Source organism: Chanodichthys erythropterus, chromosome 11, assembly GCF_024489055.1.
Source record: "Chanodichthys erythropterus isolate Z2021 chromosome 11, ASM2448905v1, whole genome shotgun sequence".
Classification (NCBI taxonomy): Eukaryota; Metazoa; Chordata; class Actinopteri; order Cypriniformes; family Xenocyprididae; genus Chanodichthys; species Chanodichthys erythropterus.
This window is the reverse complement of record NC_090231.1, coordinates 7,267,190-7,285,944: the sequence shown is the minus strand read 5'-3', so window position 1 is coordinate 7,285,944 and position 18,755 is coordinate 7,267,190. Positions and strand designations below refer to the sequence as shown.

The 18,755-nt window shown below is 40.8% G+C and overlaps 1 protein-coding gene across 4 annotated transcripts in view; it reads right to left on the bottom strand.

The window, feature by feature from the left end:
- Nucleotides 1-13,132: 13,132 nt before the first annotated feature.
- The window catches only part of mctp2b (multiple C2 domains, transmembrane 2b), a 33,473-nt gene continuing 27,850 nt past the window's right edge, over nt 13,133-18,755 (bottom strand). For all 4 annotated transcript variants that reach the window (XM_067401313.1, XM_067401314.1, XM_067401315.1 and 1 more), the window contains 5 exons: nt 16,840-16,881; nt 16,630-16,739; nt 16,171-16,280; nt 15,888-15,985; nt 13,133-14,250 (listed from right to left, as the gene is read on the bottom strand). In XM_067401313.1, the coding sequence (XP_067257414.1) occupies nt 14,182-14,250; nt 15,888-15,985; nt 16,171-16,280; nt 16,630-16,739; nt 16,840-16,881 (429 nt within the window). In that variant the 3' untranslated portion in view covers nt 13,133-14,181. The remainder of the gene's footprint in view (nt 14,251-15,887; nt 15,986-16,170; nt 16,281-16,629; nt 16,740-16,839; nt 16,882-18,755) is intronic.

Sequence of the window (18,755 nt, the reverse complement as noted above, 5' to 3'; positions counted from 1 at the left end):
GTGGTAACTCATGATCAGTTTACTTAAGAAGCAAATCGACATACAGTAAGTCTTGTTTCCAGAAAAATCTGATGAAATTTCCCTAATTTTTTTATGCATAAACTCCAAAAAACTTGTGAATGCATTTTGATTTAAATATGTTTTTATGAAACAAGACAAAAGATAAAGAAAATGATTTTTTGCAAAGTCTGTGGCAAAAAATTATGACAAAAAATATAGCATATATTACATTTCTAAGGATGCATTAAATTGATCAAAAGTGACATTAAAGAAATTTATAATGCTACAAAAGATTCTATTTCAAATAAATCAAAGTCCCTTTAAGACAAGTCATTTCACTCAGCAGCCATCTTTGAAACGCCTTTCGGTCATCCTGGGCATCATGCAATCTCTCTGAATGGGGAAACATCAAATTCTCCAAAACTGTTCGCCAACCTTACGATTAAATTTCATATTTGAAATCACCAATGAAATCTAACAACAACCGGCTCATAAACTTAGTTTCTAAATGTTCGAATCATGACAAAAAAACTGTATTTTTCAGGCTGGATCAAGCTAATGCGCATGCGCAGACCTAAAGGCGCGTCTCTTCGGAGGCGCGAGTCTGACTGTTTGATTCTAACGGCCGCTGAAGTGACGCGATGACTTTAGCAGTCGGCGATTGGCTCTTATTTAGAAGGCGGGACTTATTCCGCCATATTGTGCGTTACACTTTCTCCCATTCAAAACAATACGAGTGACACGTCTTGTGTTATTCTATAGTCTTTGAATAAATGCTGTTCAAAACAAAATAATCCTGTAATTAAGCAGCACAACTGTTTTAAACACTGATAATCAGAAATGTTTCTTGTGCAGCATTATCATATTAGAATTCTCTCTGAATTATCATGTGACACTGAAGACTGGAGTAGGCCTAATGATGCTGACAATTCAGCTTTGATCAATTACATTGTAAATATATTTATAAAAAATGTAATAACATTTCATAATAGTACTGTTTTTACTGCATTTCTTTAGAGAATTATGCATAACCTTTCTTTGGAAACAAGACCTAATATCATATGTTATGTCAAGTCAATATACTTTGACAACACTAAGAAATAATTGTATTGCCATATGCAAAGTATGTGGCATGTCTTTGGTCTTATAACAAAATATAAACGCTGTTGATTAATTAATTCATTCAAAAACCTGCATAAGCAACTGATTGAAGCTGTGCAACTTTTTACTTTTGGCCCTCTAGCAGTTAAATAATACAACTGCACGCGTCTTGCGGAAGAACGTACTCGGTTACTAACGTAACCTCGGTTCCCTGAGATACGGAATGAGTACTGCGTATGGGTGAAAAGTCTCCCTTTTTCCCCATCACTGAAGCCTTTTTCAATAACGCAGTGTAACTGCATCGTCATTGGTTCACTCATAGACAAGTTGTTGAACCAATGACGGCGCGGCATAGCTGCGCGACCTATGGCGAGAGAGCGCGCAAACTTTCCCACCGAAATGGGCGGGGCAAAGGGCTATATAAGCAGGCGTTTCGCCATAGGATTTCAGGCCAATCGACTGAAGCGACGACACTGAAGCCGCAGCCTTGTGGCACGGCAAGTAACGCAGTACTCGTTCCGTATCTCAGGGAACCGAGGTTACGTTAGTAATCGAGTACGTTCCCTTTCGATACTTCACTCGTACTGCGTATGGGGAACGAATTCAACCGCGCTGTGCCACGGCAGGGAACGACATAACTTGTTTTGGACACCGAAGGGGGACCAAGAGAACAAGTAAGAAGGCAAAGCCGTCATAAACCCTTGTTACACTACAAGGAGGAGATAACTCCTGATCGGTGAGAGGTGGAACTCGAAGAGGCCACCTAGTTACACCGAGAGGACCCGGGCTTGTAAGGCCGGAACGTCCAGATGATAAAAACTGACAAAGGTGGACGGCGAGGACCAGCCGGCTGCCTCACAGATGTCTTTAATGGAAACTCCATTAGACCAGGCCCAGGAGGAAGCCATTCCTCTAGTGGAATGGGCCCTAACTCCTAAGGGGCATTGAATGTCCAAGGAGGAGTAACAGATATTAATCGCGTCGACTATCCAACGCGAGAGACGTTGTTTTGAGACCGAAGACCCTTTGGTGCGGCCACCAAAACAGACAAAGAGCTGATCCGACTGCCTGAAAGGCTGCGATCGCTCTATATAGGTCCTCAATGCCCTGACAGGGCAGAGTAACTCCAGCTCCTGTTCATCCGCGGAGGGAGGAAGAGCAGAGAGCGAAATGACTTGAGCTCTAAACGGAGTAGAGAGCACTTTGGGTACGTAGCCATATCTAGGTTTCAGCACGACTTTGGAGTCATTAGGCCCGAATTCGAGGCACGCAGGGCTCACAGAGAGGGCCTGCAAGTCGCCAACGCGCTTGACCGATGCTAGTGCAAGTAGCAGAGCAGTTTTCAGGGTTAAAGGCCTGAGGTCAGCTGAACTCAGTGGCTTGAAGGGGTTACCTTTGAGAGCCCTAAGGACCAAGGAAAGGTCCCAAGTGGGAACAGTAAGGGGACGAGGAGGATTTAATCGCCTAGAACCCCTTAGGAAACGAACCACAAGGCTGTTTCGACCCACTGACTGCCCAGCGATAGGAGCATGAAACGCTGAGATGGCTGCTACGTATACTTTGAGCGTTGAGGGGGCGCGCCCCAGATCAAAAACGCTCTTGTAAGAAGGACAGTATCGGAGATACGTCACATTCCACGGGGTCTATGTTGCGTGTGAACACCAATCAACAAAGACCGACCATTTCTGGGTGTAGAGGCGTCTCGTGGACGGGGCTCTCGCCTGAGATATGGTCTCTAGTAAGTCCCTGGGAAGGTTAGTCAGCTCCCATCGAGGGACCAGAGATGTAGGGCCCAGAGCTCTGGCTGTGGGTGCCAGATTGTTCTGTTCGCCTGAGAGAGGAGGTCCCGCCTCAGGGGAATGGGCCAAGGAGCTCTCGTGGAGAGCCTGAACAGCTCTGAGGACCAAGTCTGGCTCCTCCAGAGCGGGGCCACTAGAAGGACTCTGTGCCTGTCTTCCCTGACTCGCCTGATGACCTGCGGGATCAGTGCGATCGGGGGAAATGCGTAAAGGAGTGTGCTGGGCCAGGCGTGGGCCAGCGCATCGACTTCCCTTGAGAAATGTTGGGCAATGAGAGTTGTCTTCTGAGGCGAAGAGGTCTATCTCTGCTCTCCCGAAGAGCTCCCAAATCTTGAGAAACATCTGGGGATGGAGCATCCACTCGTCTGAGGGGACGTTGCTCCGTGATAGCATATCTGCACCCAGGTTGGTTTTGCCAGGTATATGAGTCGCCCTGAGCGACCGAAGCCTTGGTGTTGCCCACTCCAGAAGACGTTTCGCCAGAGCGCACAGGCGGCTGGACGAAAGACCGCCCTGGTGATTTATATATGACACCACAGTCATGCTGTCCGATTGGACTAAGACGTGGCGTCCCGTCAAGTGAGCCTGGAAAGCTTGCAGGGCTTTCATCACTGCCAACATTTCGAGGCAGTTTATATGGAGATGGCTTTCTTCGTGGGACCACGAGCCGAAGGCCGGTCTGCCCTCGCACAGAGCCCCCCAACCTGAGTTGGATGCGTCCGTCGAGAGCACCGTCCTTCGTGACACCGCCTGTAGGGGTACCCCAAGACTGAACCAAGCAGGGTTCATCCAAGGTTTCAGGGCTAAAAGACAGGCCCTATTGACCTTGAGACATAAGCGGTCGTGCCGCCAGGCATGTGGGGGGACCCGGGATTTCAGCCAGAACTGTAGCGGCCGCATCCGAAGAAGGCCGAGCTGCAGAACCGGGGAGGCGGAAGCCATCAGCCCTAAGAGTCTCTGGAAGAGATTCAGAGGAAGATAGGCTTTGTTCTTGACAGAAGCCGCGAGCTGCTGTATCGCCAGGGCGCGCTCTGGCGAGACTACTGCCGTCATGCGGACTGAGTCGAAAACTGCTCCCAGAAACGAAATGTGTTGGCTGGGGAGCAGAGAGCTCTTGGCTAGGTTGACCCTGAGACCCAGGTATTGTAGATGGCTGAGGAGCACGGATCTGTGGTGTTCAAGCTCAACTCGCGAATGGGCCAAAATGAGCCAATCGTCGAGATAATTCAGAACCCAGATTCCCATCTGTCACAGAGGGGAAAGCGTCGCGTTCATGCACTTGGTGAAAGTGCGAGGAGCCAGAGACAGCCCGAAGGGCAGGACCGTGTATTGGTATGCCACTCCCTCGAATGCGAATCTCGAGAATCGTCTGTGAAGGGGGGCTATCTGGATGTGAAAATATGCATCTTTCAGATCCAGCGAGCAGAACCAGTCCTCGTGATAATCTCGCGAGGATCTGCTTCAGCGTCAGCATTTTGAACTTCCGTCTCATGAGGGAGCGATTCAGAAGTCTGAGATCTAGGATGGGCCTGAGGCCGCCATCCTTTTTGGGGACCAGAAAGTAACGGCTGTAAAAGCCTGACTCGCTTTCTGAAGGGGGAACTATTTCTATAGCCACTTTCTTCAGTAAGGTCATGACCTTGGTCCGGAGGACAGGGGCGTCGTCCGGGTTCACCAAGGTTTGAAGCACCCCTCCGAAGCGAGGGGGCCGTCGTGCAAATTGGAGCGAGTAGCCCTGCTTTATGTTCCCGAGGATCCAACTTGACTCGTCGGGGATGGCCTGCCAGGCCTCGGCCCGAGTGACAAGGGGTTGAATGATGTCGGATGACAGGCCGCTGGGTAGGGGGCCGTGCACCGAAGGAGGTGGAAGAGGAAATTTGCTCTCTTTTTGAGGAAGTAAAATAGTGTTCGCCGTGAAAACAGCGTTTTGTTTGGGCGCAACATGTGTGGGCCCAGCTACAACACAGAGCATTTCTCCCACGCCCGGATTTAAACGAGGCGGAGGGGAGACTGCACGAGGGAGCTTTTGGGGTGGTCCGGTCGTAAAGGGACATTCCCCAGCCCTCTTCCTTCCTGCTGGATCAGGACGTCTTCGGAGTCACCGGGTCCAGCACAATCTTGGGCCGGGGTCCCTGGCGTCTCGGGAAGGAGGATTGGCGCTTAGCAGGGCGAGGGCGCTGACGATGTTCCTTAGGTGGTGCTGCTTGAGAGGTGGATGGGGCAGGTTTGGTCTGCTGAGCCGGCGCAGTCCTGGGGCGGCTAGGAGCAGACGCAGAGCTGGAGCGCTTGGGCAGAAAGTGTCTCATGGCCTGAGACGACTTCTACGCCGCTGTGAAGCGCTCAGTGAAACTATCCACCGCTGGCGCAAAAAGACCAGAAGGGGAGACCGGGGCGTCTAGAAAGGCCGTCTTATCCAGGTCCTTGATTTCCATGAGGTTGAGCCAAAGATGGCGCTCAAGCACAACCAGGCTGGCCATGGAACGCCCGATGGCCTGGGCAGTGGCCTTCGTGGTCCGCAGAGCTAGATCGGTGGCGCTGCGGAGATCCTTGAAGGCAGGTGCATAAATGCCGGACTCGTCCAAGGAGCGGAGGAGTTTGGCCTGGAACACCTGGAAGATCGCCATGGTGTGAAGCGCCGAAGCAGCTTGGCCAGCAGAGGTGTAGGCTCTTCCAGCCAATGTAGAGGTGGTTCTGCAGGGCTTGGAAGGCAGGGCTCTCTTGGTTTTCCACCCCACGGCCGCGGGAGGACAAAGGTGAGCTGCCACCGCTTCATCTAGGGGCGGCAAGTGCTCATAGCCCTTTTGTTCTGCGCCGTCGACAGCAGTAAGGGCAGAACGGTGCATTGTGTGGAGGCGGGCGGAGTACGAAGCGCGCCACGACTTCGTAAGCTCCTCGTGCACCTCGGGAAAAAATGGAGCGGAACGCTGGCGAGGGGCTTGGCGGCGGCCTGGCAGGAACCACTCATTCAGGCGGCTGTGTGATGGCTCCTCCGGCGGGGCCCAGTCGAGGTCTAGCTCTTCCACTGCTCTGGATAGGATGCGGAAGAGCTCGGCATCCATACCCTGGCCGTGTTCAATGGGCTCCAAAGGAGGCGGGGGAGATTGTTCTCTAGTGGGAGAAGGCAAGGCACGCGGGGGCTGGGCCGGCGTGAGCTCGCACGACTCCGGGCGCTGAGTCGCTGTACCCCGCTGTCTTTTCCATGACCGAGGCTCATGCTCTCGCAGTGCGGGCATGAGGCTCCAGCGAGCGCGCCGTCGGCGTGGGACTTGCCCAGGCACGCGACGCACTCGCTGTGTCCGTCGTCATCGTGCAGAGGGGCTCTGCACATGCCACAAGAGTGGCGCGGCATTTGTATCAACGCCGCCGCCATTATAACGGCGTTTGGGGGGGCTCTTTTAGAGCGGCGAGGGCCGCGGAAGCTCTTTTAGAGCGTTAGAACCGCTGAGAAAACGTTCTTTTAGAGCGGCAATAAGCCGCGGGAAAAGCTCTCAAAGGCGCGCCGGATGGCGGCAGGAGACACGCTGAGAAGGCGGCCGGAAGCGGGAGCGGGAGGCTCTAGTCTGCCCGTCTGCGCGGATGAAGCGGGAGCGGGAGGCTCTAGTCTGCCCGTCTGCGCGGATGAATGCGGTTCGAAGCGCCGATGTAGCTACACATGCATACGCGATATCTTATCAGCGAGAATGGACAAATAACCGTTTCTGTGTTCTTACAACAGGTAATTCCCCGGGTGTTCTCCGTTTTTAATATTCATTGGTCAGTTTTTGTCATTGAGACAAGCATTCACCTTAACTCTACTCCCATAGGCACCACAGTAGCCGGGGCATTTTTTCTGTGTATAGATGACGTGCACTCATCGGCGAATGACGTACTGTATGCAATTTCCCGCGAAATCCGCCCGACGGCTGTAATATAATTATAAGATTGACAAAAAGGTTTAAAAGTTCCATTTTTAGTCTGGTTTGCCTCAGCGGTCAGCAGGTAAGATGTAAATAGCGAAACATTTAATGCATGTCAACTGTTTTGTGATAGAAATGTTAAATGACCGACAGTAACATCCAGTGATGCAAGCTTTTCCCAAATATGGCCGTTTTGAATTGAAAATATGCATTTACCTGATTCACGTGATTCCTGAGTGTGACGAGACAAGAAACGTTTTACGTTTTCGACATATTAGGTATACAAATAAAAGTAAATCTGCATATTTTAATGCAAATATTATTTGCAAATAGTTCAAAATGAGAATAGCTTTCTCATCCCTGGTCTGCATAGAATCAACAAAAAATCATCAGTTGGTATAGTTTTCAGGTAGAGTTACTAATTGTCAAATTCAATTTGCTGGATCACTAAGTTGGCCCAGAATGATTTGTCTGCCTCTGGCATAATATCTTCATTTCCACAATGCAATGCCCTGAAAAGGCCTTGTCCATTGCACTCTCTCTTTGTATTGTGTGTCTGGCCTAGATTCCTTTAGCTTGGAGAAAGGCATAGGAAAGGGAAATGCTGTAGGTGTTTTGCCCCCTCCTACCCAACTTCATCCTCTCCCCCCTTCTCTTCCTCCTCAGGGAATGAAGCCCCATCTGCTACACAGTGTGTCTTGTGAGGAAACGGGAGAAAGGAGGCTGTTTCTGAGCTCTTTAGTGGTCACTTTGGAGCTCCCTTTATATGCAGACAGCTGATGGAATCTTTCCTCAGTTTGTGTTTTACTTTCAATGACTCTCCTCTTGCAATTGGTATCTTGTTCACTATAATAGTTTGGTTGAATCTTTTATCTACACATAAATGGATGTTTAGATCCTACTGCATCATATTTGATATGCAAATTTATACGATTTCTAAATGATAAGCGTGATCAAAACTGTTAATAAATGCGATGTGATGGATAGTTTATACGTTTTTAGCGAGTAAAAGGCCGTTTAGTATAATTTTAAAAACATCCCCTTCAGGTTGTGGTACACGTGACTTTCATTGAATGGAAGTAACTGGAAGAATACATTTTTTTATATCGTTTGTTATATTTCGAAATGAACACTTACTAGACTGAAGCAACTTAGATTTATTCAATTATCCATACATCATTTTCTAGAAAACTCATGTTGAAATGTATCATATTTATTTGGGCTTTTGAGAAACATTTATTTGTACATCTCTCAACCATCAATGAATTGCATTATGTTTTGATCATAGGACTAAGAAATATAATCTTACTAAGACATATTATTGGAAGATATAACTGATATTTATGAGCATTTTATGCAAGTAGTCTCCTATATTGTTATAAAGGTCTCATTGATTTACATTACGAGATATAAAAATCTTACTTTTTGCCCATATCTACGGAAGAGGATTAGGGCCAAGCAATAATAAAAAAATAAAACCATCTCGAGATTAAAGTTGTTAAATTTCGAGAAAAAACTCGTTAAATTTCATGAAAAATGTCGAGATAAAATGTTGAGAATAAACTTGTTAAATTTCGAGAAAAAAGTCAAGATAAAATGTTGAGAGTAAACTCGTTAAATTACGAGAAAAAACTCGTTAAATTTCGAGAAAAAAGTCGAGATAAAATGTTGAGAATAAAGTCATTAAATTATTAGAATAAAGTCATTAAATTACACGACAAAATTCATTAAATTTAACGACTTTTTTCTCATAATTTAATGACTTTATTCTCAACATTTTATTTCGACTTTTTTCTCAAAATTTAACGAGTTTTTTCTCTAAATTTAACGAGTTTTTTCTTGAAATGTAACAACTTTAAGATGTCTCGAGATGGTTTTATTTTTTTATTATTGCTTGGCCCTAATCCTCTTCCGTACTTATCAGCAAGTTCACCAAATAGCATATTTTTCTTAGTTTTTAATATATTGCTCCAAATTCTCCAGATACCAAACTATTCGAGTCATAAAAGCCTGATGAAGATGATACTCGCCAAAAAACACATGCCAACTTTTTTTTTTCTCATTGTTTACAATTATTTTCTCTAAATGTTCAATCAACTATTCCATTTAAAAAAAAAAAAAAAAAAAAAAAATTCTTACTATTATTATATGTCAGGTTTTATAGGATTAATCATGGGCAGACTCATGGAAAATTAAATCAAACTGAGCTCCTCGCACAATTAGCCGTGTTGTTTTAGACAACTGCCCTGGCTATGAATCTAGAGGCATGATAGATATGATCTTATCACATATCTCATTTTGATCTTTTGGTGATCCATGGGGCTCCGTCTTTTGTGGCCAGACATGACGTTATTCTTCTGCTAATGGCTAAATGCTCACAGGAGCTAATTAGGACTGGTTTTCTGTAATGAGTGAGAAGGAATGAGGGTTCAGCCAGGGTAAAAATAAGTCTTGCTACCCAGCCTGTTGTTTCCTTATTCATTTGTGCATCCCTTCATGTATATGTAGTGAGGAATTACTATTTCAGACTTTCTTTCTTAGTTCTACAGCTCTTTAACAGCAGCCCTCTCATTATCCAAAAAGAGAGGGAGTGTTTCAAACTGAAAATAGTAGTTCTAAGATGGGCCAATCACATGATGTTAAGAAAGAGAGATTTTCACTGATGTGTTTCAGTGTGCTGGTTCAGAAAGTGTTCAGTGTATTTCACTAATAAAGGGTGAATGAGCTTCAGGACTCTGTTGAAATTCAATGCTGCCTAGTAGAATATAAGCTCTATGACCAACAAAAGTTTATGATTCTTACACGTTTTGTTCATCATGATAATCATCACAAATTAACTCAACCTTTATGAATTTTAAAGCCTTAAAAGGTGCAATAGTACATTTTTGAGAGGCTAGCAATAGCTATAGATAGCTTTCAAATCATAACATCCCACCCTCTCTTCAGAGTGCTCTCCAAAGCCATGCCTCCTCAGGGTTGCCAGGTTTTCACAACAAAACCCGCCCAATTGCTACTCAAAACTAGCCAAATCACGTTTCAGGGAGGGTCCCATGGTAAAAATCTCATCCCAGGAGCTATCATATTATTTGTGGTCGCTTCAACCCTCGGACATGAACAACAACCCCTGGTAACAGTGTAAAAGTACAATTCCATGGGAAAACTGCAGACTTGGCAACACTGGCCTCCTCTAAAACACATGAATGCACACGCACACACACAGCTGCTCTGGGTAAAGCGTCACAAGAGACAGCGTTAAACGACTTCATGTCTCAAAGCACATAACATTACAATAATAATGAACAACAAACTTGTACCTGACTGCTGCAGATTCATTTCGGTACTGAATTGATGTTGACATGGAAACGCATCATTTTCGAGTCTGAGGATGTGAACAGCTCTGGTTAGGACATCACGGGTTGCTGTTTCTTAAGAAACTTGTTGTTTTGATTCCATAGGAACTGTAAATGGTGGCTTTTGTTTGTCTCATGAAATGCGCTGATGATGTATGATGTCTGCGCAAACAGGATGCGCAAGGGTATGTAAAAACACCTTGAAAGGCAGGTCCTACATTGTATTATTTCTGACCAAATATAATGATAGGATGATTTATGGTCCTACGCCTTCCACAGATGATATATATATAAAAATAGACCGTTTAACATAGTGATTGCTATCAGGATATGAGGAGACTTTCAATCAGTATAACAAAAATGTTTCTGTAGTGAATCACCTACTGCACCTTTAATACAATCGGCATAAATAAAAATGCCGAACGGCTTCAACGCCACCATCACTAGACTTTCGACAACTCTTTCAGTCTTAAAAAAGTGTTTTAAAAGGTTCCAGTTAGAATAGGCTTGTTCGAGATGCATTGGCACTGTGCAGACATCAAAGTACCACGAGAGCGATTGGAAAGCAAACAGCTCCTTATGCTTTTGAATCGCTCTCGCGGTACTTTGATGTCATACGCCGATTGGTCTGCGCAGCGGAATTGGGCTACTTTTACACTGTTGCCACGGGTTGTTTTTCATGTCTGCGGGTTGACTTAACCCAAAATACGTGATATTTAGCCCCTGGAATGCGAAATTTACCAGGGGAGCCACGCCAAAAACTGTGGGACCCCCCTGAAATGTGATCGAATTAGTTTTGAGGAGCAATTGGCAGAGGTGTAAAGAGTACCTGAAAACCAAACTTGAGTAAAAGTACTGATACCTTACATCGAAAATGACTCGAATACAAGTTGCACGTAACCAATTCCAATAAGACTTGAGTAAAAGTCTTAAAGTAGCTATCTGATTTTAACAGTACTTGAGTATTTTACTCAAGCTGAATGTAAGATGCACTAGTCCTCGACACCTGAGAGACATGCTGGTGAAAATAAGAAACAATTGATTTGTAAGATGAGGAATCAAGTTTATTCTCTAAAATGAAAATAAAACTGAACACCTCAATGTTGCAATAAATCAAGGTCGACACAATAACCCTTTAAACGTCTACAAACTCTCAAGTCTCAGTTGAGCTCAAGCGCACAGAAAGGCCTTAATTAAACCAATATCTGTCAAAACGGTCTTGTCAATATAGCGGATAAATAAAACAATGTGGTAGCACTTTATACACGCTAAAAAATGCTGGGTTAAAAACAACCCAAGTTGGGTTGAAAATGGACAAACCCAGCAATTGGGTTGTTTTAACCCAGCGGTTGGGTTAAATGTTTGCCCAACCTGCTGGGTAGTTTTATTTAACTCAACTATTGTTTAAAAATTACTGTATTGCTTAATTAAAATTAACCCAAAGTATGTTGGAAATGAACATTTATTAATGTTCAATGAATAATTATTAAACAATAAACATTTATTAAATTGCTTATTAATAAATTTATATTAATAAACTATTAAACTATTACATTTATATTAATAAAATATTAAAGCTTATTAATAAACATTCACCTTTTGTCTATTATTGTTGCCTTTAATTGCATCTGGTTTTTAATTTCCCAACTATTTTGGGTTCATTTTAAGCTAGCCATATATCAATTTTTAAATAATAGTTGGTTTAAATAAAACTACCCAGCAGGTTAGGCAAACATTTAACCCAAGTGCTGGGTTAAAACAACCCAATCGCTGGGTTTGTCCATTTTCAACCCAACTTGGGTTGTTTTTAACCCAGCATTTTTTAGTGTAATAACTCAATACTATGAAGCATTAGTTTAGCACTAGTAAATAGTCAATTCATCATTTATAAAGCATTAATAGACATTCGTAAGCAATTTATAAATACGGCTATAAATGCTTTGTTCTTGATTTATAAGCATATCTATAATGTGGTTAATTGTTTTTTCATAATTTAGAAAAGATAAATTGAACATTAATAAAGTATGTATTATATTATTTACAAACCAGTTATTTATTAGTTGTCAGTGGTTCATAAGTGTAAGTAAATTATTAATAAACTTTTTAAATATACATTTATGCATCTTATTATTTAGACATATAGTATTAGTTACTCAATGCTTTATTAATACATATAACCTACTGTAATTCATGATTTATTTAGGTAATTATAAAACATTTAGAAGTGGTCAATTAATTTTTGTGAGCTCATCTAAAAAAGAGAGAGTAAAAGTTGCCAATATATTTGATACTCAACAACTAAAAAGTAGCCAAAAAGATACTTAAGTACAGTAACTAATTACATTTACTCAAATACTTTACACCTCTGGCAATTGGGCAGGTTTTGTTGTGAAAAGCTGGCAACCCTGCTGCGCAGTGCTGATGCAACTCGAACAAGCTTGTTAGTTAGCAAGAACGTGAGTATAAACACAACGAGGCTGTGGAAAGTGACATGAGTTTACCTGTTCGCTGTTCTGATGTTAAATGTCTCAGACAGACTTTGTAGTCCCATATAGCCACTTGTTAGCAACCGCCTTTTTCATGATCACAAGGTATTACTAGGTATTACAAATGTATTTTATGTAAAAGAATAAATCTTGAGCTTAACCATATACTGAATAAACCACAGATCTTATTGGCATTTAACTAGAAGCCATTAAAAAATGTCCTAAAATACCTTGTTTTGGGGTTTCCTGAAACATTCAATGATGACAAGACTTTTATTTGCGGTTGAACTAACCCTTATAGTTTTTCTTGAATAGCTAGACAGGGGTGCATTTCCTAAAGGCATCATTAGCCAACTATAATCTGAAGTTCCATTGTTCTCTGTTGGTAACGACAGAACTTGCTTTTGAGAAACGCACCCCTGATCAGATGTTCCGCTTTTTCAGTAGGGCAGGGAGGGTTCCCATTAAAGGAAAACACTGCCACTGTGTGGCTGAATATTCTCCAACAACCACTGTGTAGGGACTTATGAAGGGTTGCTTTATTCACATTCTTACTTACAGATCTGCATTTATTGTGCTTATTCTGTAATAAGAAATAAAATCTTATGAGAAGTACACACCAACCCAAACCATCTGTCATAAAGTATGTATATGTAATGATTATAATACAAAATGGAAAAGTATACTGTCAACATAGTATCACAGAGTACCAAAATAACCATTCGATAACATCTGTGATAAACATAATATCCACCTGAGCAGAAGAAAACACTGGAAAATACAAATCAGAAGTGTACTGTACCACTTGATATACAAAACAACATATTGCACAAAAATACCATTTTTAAGAGGAGAGTGTAGTTAAAAATCAGTTTTCACAACTAGAGTTTGTCAAAGGCACTTACAATGCACTAATTTTCATGCGTGTTGCGATTTTTCCCCCCTGCAATAGTTAAGATGTAAATAAAATATTAAAATGCACTTGTGTGCATAATGACAATAAGTTCAAAAGAACTAAACCACATATGGAAAACTTTGTTACAATATAAATTTAGTTCTCTGTTCAACAAAAATATGTGGCTTGTATAGAATGAGGCTTTACAAAACATATTTTACAAGACTGATAAAACAAAAAACAAAATAGCAAAAGCAAAGCATTACATTGTATTGCACTCATACTGTACATAATGTGTCGTTCAGGCATTGCATCTACAGATGAATATTTAAGGCCCAGTGTGGTGTATACTTTTACTATTCAGTTTATCAGTTACATTTCTTCATCACTCAACGCAACAGAGCTGCTGCTTTATAATATAAGTGTTAATATGCGTCTGTCTCATTAACCAAAGTGCTTCAGCTCGACCCAGCGGTAAAGACCGGACCATCTGATGGGGATGATTTCAGTTCACTCGAATAAAATAAGCAGATCAACTGCAATTCAACTTTTTAAATACATGTTCAAATCATTCCCTGGCTGTCGATTCCTGGCACCTTCAAAGGTTCTTCACACAGAATGTTCTCAGGAGATCAGTGTTTCTCTTTCTAGTGTCTACGGTGATGCTCTCCTTCTCTTGTAGGGACTGTGAAAACTACAGCTGCTCAGTTCGGTGTACTGCGCCTGAATGAAGAAGAAAAACAATTCAAGACGCCAGAAGCTTCCAGATAAATGAGCAAACTGAGACAAGGCAGAACATTTAGGCATCTAAAGCTGCATTTCCACCGCAGGAACCCAGGAACTAGGGACTTTGGGGTGGCACTGTTTTCCGACTGCAGGGACAAGGGTCTAAATGAAGTTCCGGGTAAAAAATTCCCCCTCAGAAAGTCCCTGCTCACGAGGTAGTACTTTTTCAAAGTTCTGGAACATTTGGGGGTGGGACTTGGGCACTGAACATGCTGACTGGTTGAGTTCACGGAGCATTTTGATTGGTTGACTCCACGTAGCATGCTATTTCAACCACCATTTTTAAAATTGTGTTGCGGTGTGTGAAGTATGAGTTGTTTGCTATTCGAATCAACAATGGAGTTTAAGAATTACGACTGATGGACCAAACAAAGTTCAGGCTTCCAGAAATCCAGCGGGAACTGGAAAGTCATGCACAATCCTAGGTCACCAGACTAAACTTCATGGTACTTTAGACCGCGATGGAAATGTAGACAGCAACAGGAATCGGATACTTGTTATAAAATTTAAATTTCGATTCCTCTTATCGATTCCGTTGTGTTCATTTTAATGTGATTTTAAACCATGCATTCAGGCGCAAGAAGGCGCTGTTTTCTGTGCTGCGCACACATCCAAAGCATGCACACAGAAAGCCATCTCTCATATAGTGCTCAAATACTGAACTGAATTCTCTTTCACGTCTTCTTGCACTTGAATAGACAAATACACACAAAATGATGTCAAAATATCCTGTCTGTTTTGCCTTAAGTGAACATAAACAGTTGAGAAAGAAAACACAGGTCTAACAGTATATTGGATCTTCTTAACTCTACGCCATTCTTAAATTATACCTTAAGCTGTACCTTAACGTTAATACGCGTTTCCTGAAACGTTCTTAGTCAAGTATACCTTCTGTAAGTCATTCGTTCGTAAGGTTAGACTGGACCTTATCACTGTTGACAGTCTATACGAATATAATTCTGAAGTTGTAATACACACAAAGTTCAATTAGGATAATGGCAAAGAAGAAAATGCAAAGATTCACTGCTAAATTCAAATGTGCTTTGGCGCTGAGCCAGAGACACACGCGGTCAGCGCGTTCATTCCATACACTTATCTATGGAAGCTGCAGTAATAACCCTTTCAATTATATAATTTGACAAAGTGTTCTATTTATATCAGATACACATTGTGTATGAAACGATAAAGTTTACTTCATCTCATACTTGTATGTATTTTGGGGAAAATTTCATGAATCCGACAGCTATTGCAATGCAAACTCATCGCGCAACAAAAACACATTCACTTCCACATATTTTACAATCGGAATATAACATAAAATTGGCAGCAAAAATGAGAGGGCAACTCAATTTATACTAGTTAATACTAGTTATTTCTTAAGATGTTAAACTTTTTTGGAAAAACTTGCCAGGACCTTTAAATTAAATTGACATATTTATACCTATTGATAAATGGGCAATGATCTTATCCATACAGAAAACATCACATTATGATATATAAAGAAGCTGAAAAGTTTACAGATTCCACCATTTTAGAGTATAGTCCTTATTTTTAGTAAAATCTGTGGTAATTACCATTTGGACATCTGAAGGCACTCTGGAGAGGAAATCCATCAACTCATTGTTTTCAATGGCATAAGGATTGCGCAGTTTCTTTGTGAATTTATGTATACCTAAAAAAATGAACATAATGCTGAACAATCTCTAGTACTGATAACTGACAGTTAAATTGAATGAAAATGAGAGTAAAGATAGTACCGATATCTCTAGATCAGGAACTTTCGTGTTTGTTTTAAATTGGCTTATTTCACAGAAAAATATATTCCATTGTTAGAGAGTAACACAGCTGTAAACTTACCCCATAATAAAATAATGTAGCGTACTGGAATAAAGTAAGTGATCACTGTGGCCATAATGAGAACCAGAAAGGCCAAATTAGACAAGAACGGCACTGACCAGTTGAATGTACTGAGGAGAAAAAAAAAAGAAAGACATGTTGCAGTTTTACAATGAGTACAATGAAATTAATTTGTCTTTTTGAGGGCGTCATCTTGCCAAAAGAGTTCAAATATTCTTTCATGATATAAGCTTCTGGGTCAATGGAAAAGTTGGGCTACTTCAAAATACATGAAAATATATCCATGCATTCTTTTGGATATTTGTTTAATGCAGTCTTAGCGAACATAAGAGACTTCTGAACAGTAGTGTGTATTTTATGCAATTAGCTCTATTCTCTCAATATCTATTACAAATTGCCAAACATATTACTGTATGTGAGAGCAGAAAATGTAGATGAAGGAGCAAAAACAACACATACTTCTTTATTCTTTCACCAAAGCATGCTATCTCCTCCAGAAGGTTCTGGACTGTAATGACAATCTCTTGAACCATGTGGATTTTCTCCATCAAACCCTTTCTTTCAGATTCCTACCAGAAGACACATTTTAAATCAAATCTTAAGACTGAGGACATAAAATGTCATGCTTATTTCCTGGAATGATTGAATGTTTGATGGAAAGAATTATACCTTTTCATCTTCATCTTCTTCTTCATATAACTCCATGGTGTCCTGCAAGAGAAAGGCTTTACTTTTAAGCATTTTATAATTAAAGTTAACCAGGTCCTAAGAGAATGCTTTTAAATTTTATCTGAAACGACGATACATATCAGAGGATGTCAGCCTGTCACATTTACAGTCAGTTTCAAACCACTAGAACAAATGCTAAACTAAGGCCCGGTTTACACCTGGTATTAAGATGCGTTTTGCTCGACCGGTTCACAAGTAGATGAATAAGACACATTCCCGTTTACACCTGGTGTTTAAATCCGTCTCTTCTATCCACTTTCAACCATTTCTGTCCTGATTTCATCGAGGGGAGGGTCTATGGGCGGGTAAATGGGTTTTTTCAGATCTTTTGATCTAATGGATAACTGACTATGGCTGTTTGAACACATTCAACCACATGAGCTTTTACACTATGAAAGCAATCCAGTCAAATGTGTTTTCAACTACCTCTGGAAGTGATCGAAAATGGACAGGCTCAAAACCTTTTACACCCCGCTTACACCTGAGTTTAGCGTCGTCCACTTGTGACTGATCGACCAAAATGCATTTTAATACCAGGTGGAAACAGGGCCTAAATTCCCAGCTGAAACATTTCACTCTGTTTGATATTCTATTAAAGAAAACAAGCTGGTTGTCTGGAATCCTACTAAAATGTGCAATTAACTCTTATAGGGTCTTTGGAGTCTTTTTGACCCCAAATGATGTTTGCTAAAATTTTTTAAAAAAAATTATCTTTGTCCAAATGGCATGAAACTTTGTACAGTGGTTAACACTTTCTAGATCTACAAATAAAAATAAAAAAATTGGAATGATATCTTGTTTTTATGTTAGTGTAAAAAAAAAAAAAAAAAAAAGTCACACTCATGGTCTTTGGGGTCTAATTTTTAAAAACAAATGTAATTTTACTCTATTAATGTTTTTACTTTATATTTGTGCAGTTTTTGGAGGATATATCATATCTTTTAAATTTATATAAATAAATTATAAAATATTTTGTGAAGGTTTTTATACAAAAAACAGCTTTTTATGTAAAATTCACTTTATAAAAGACCCACATTTCTAACTTTCATTCATGGGAATAACATGGATAATCTGACATGGTTTAGTGTAAGATTTTTGCCCATCTTTGGGAAAATGCAGTTTTAAAAGTAAAAAATTATCACTTTTACCAGTAGATGGCTGCAGAGCTCCACTATTTGCTATGTGTTATTTGACTGACTGAAAGACATCTTTTCACAAGTTTTTTTCAGTTGGATCAATATCTAAATATAATGAACTCACAATTATGACAATTACTTTTTGTCTCAGTTTAACATTTTTTTGTACTGAAAAAAAAAAAAAAATGTTTTTCAATAATGTTGATTTTGAGGATGAATTTTGTCCATTTTCTAAGCGGGGTCTCATCATAATGTAACAATATTGAAAAACAGATTTTTTCAGTACAAAAAAAAGGCTAAACTTCAACAAAAAGTATTTTTTATTGTCATAATTGTGATTTCATAATATTTAGATATAAATCCAACTGAAAAAAACTTGTGAAAAGATGTCTTTCAGTTAGTCAAATAGCAAATAGCAAATAGTGGGGTAAAAGTGATATTTTTTTTTACTTTTAAAACCTAATTTTCCAAAAGATGGGCAAAAATCTTACATTAAACCATGTCAAATTATCCATATTATTCCCATGAATGAAAGTTAGAAATGTGGGTCTTTTTTAAAGTGAATTTTACATAAAATCTGTTTTTGTATAAAACTATTTTAAAAATGTTTTTTTTTTATTTATTTATATAAATTTAAAAAATATGATACATACTCCAAAATCTGTGGAATAAAACATAAATAAACAGAATAAAATTACATTAGTTTAAAAAAACAACAAC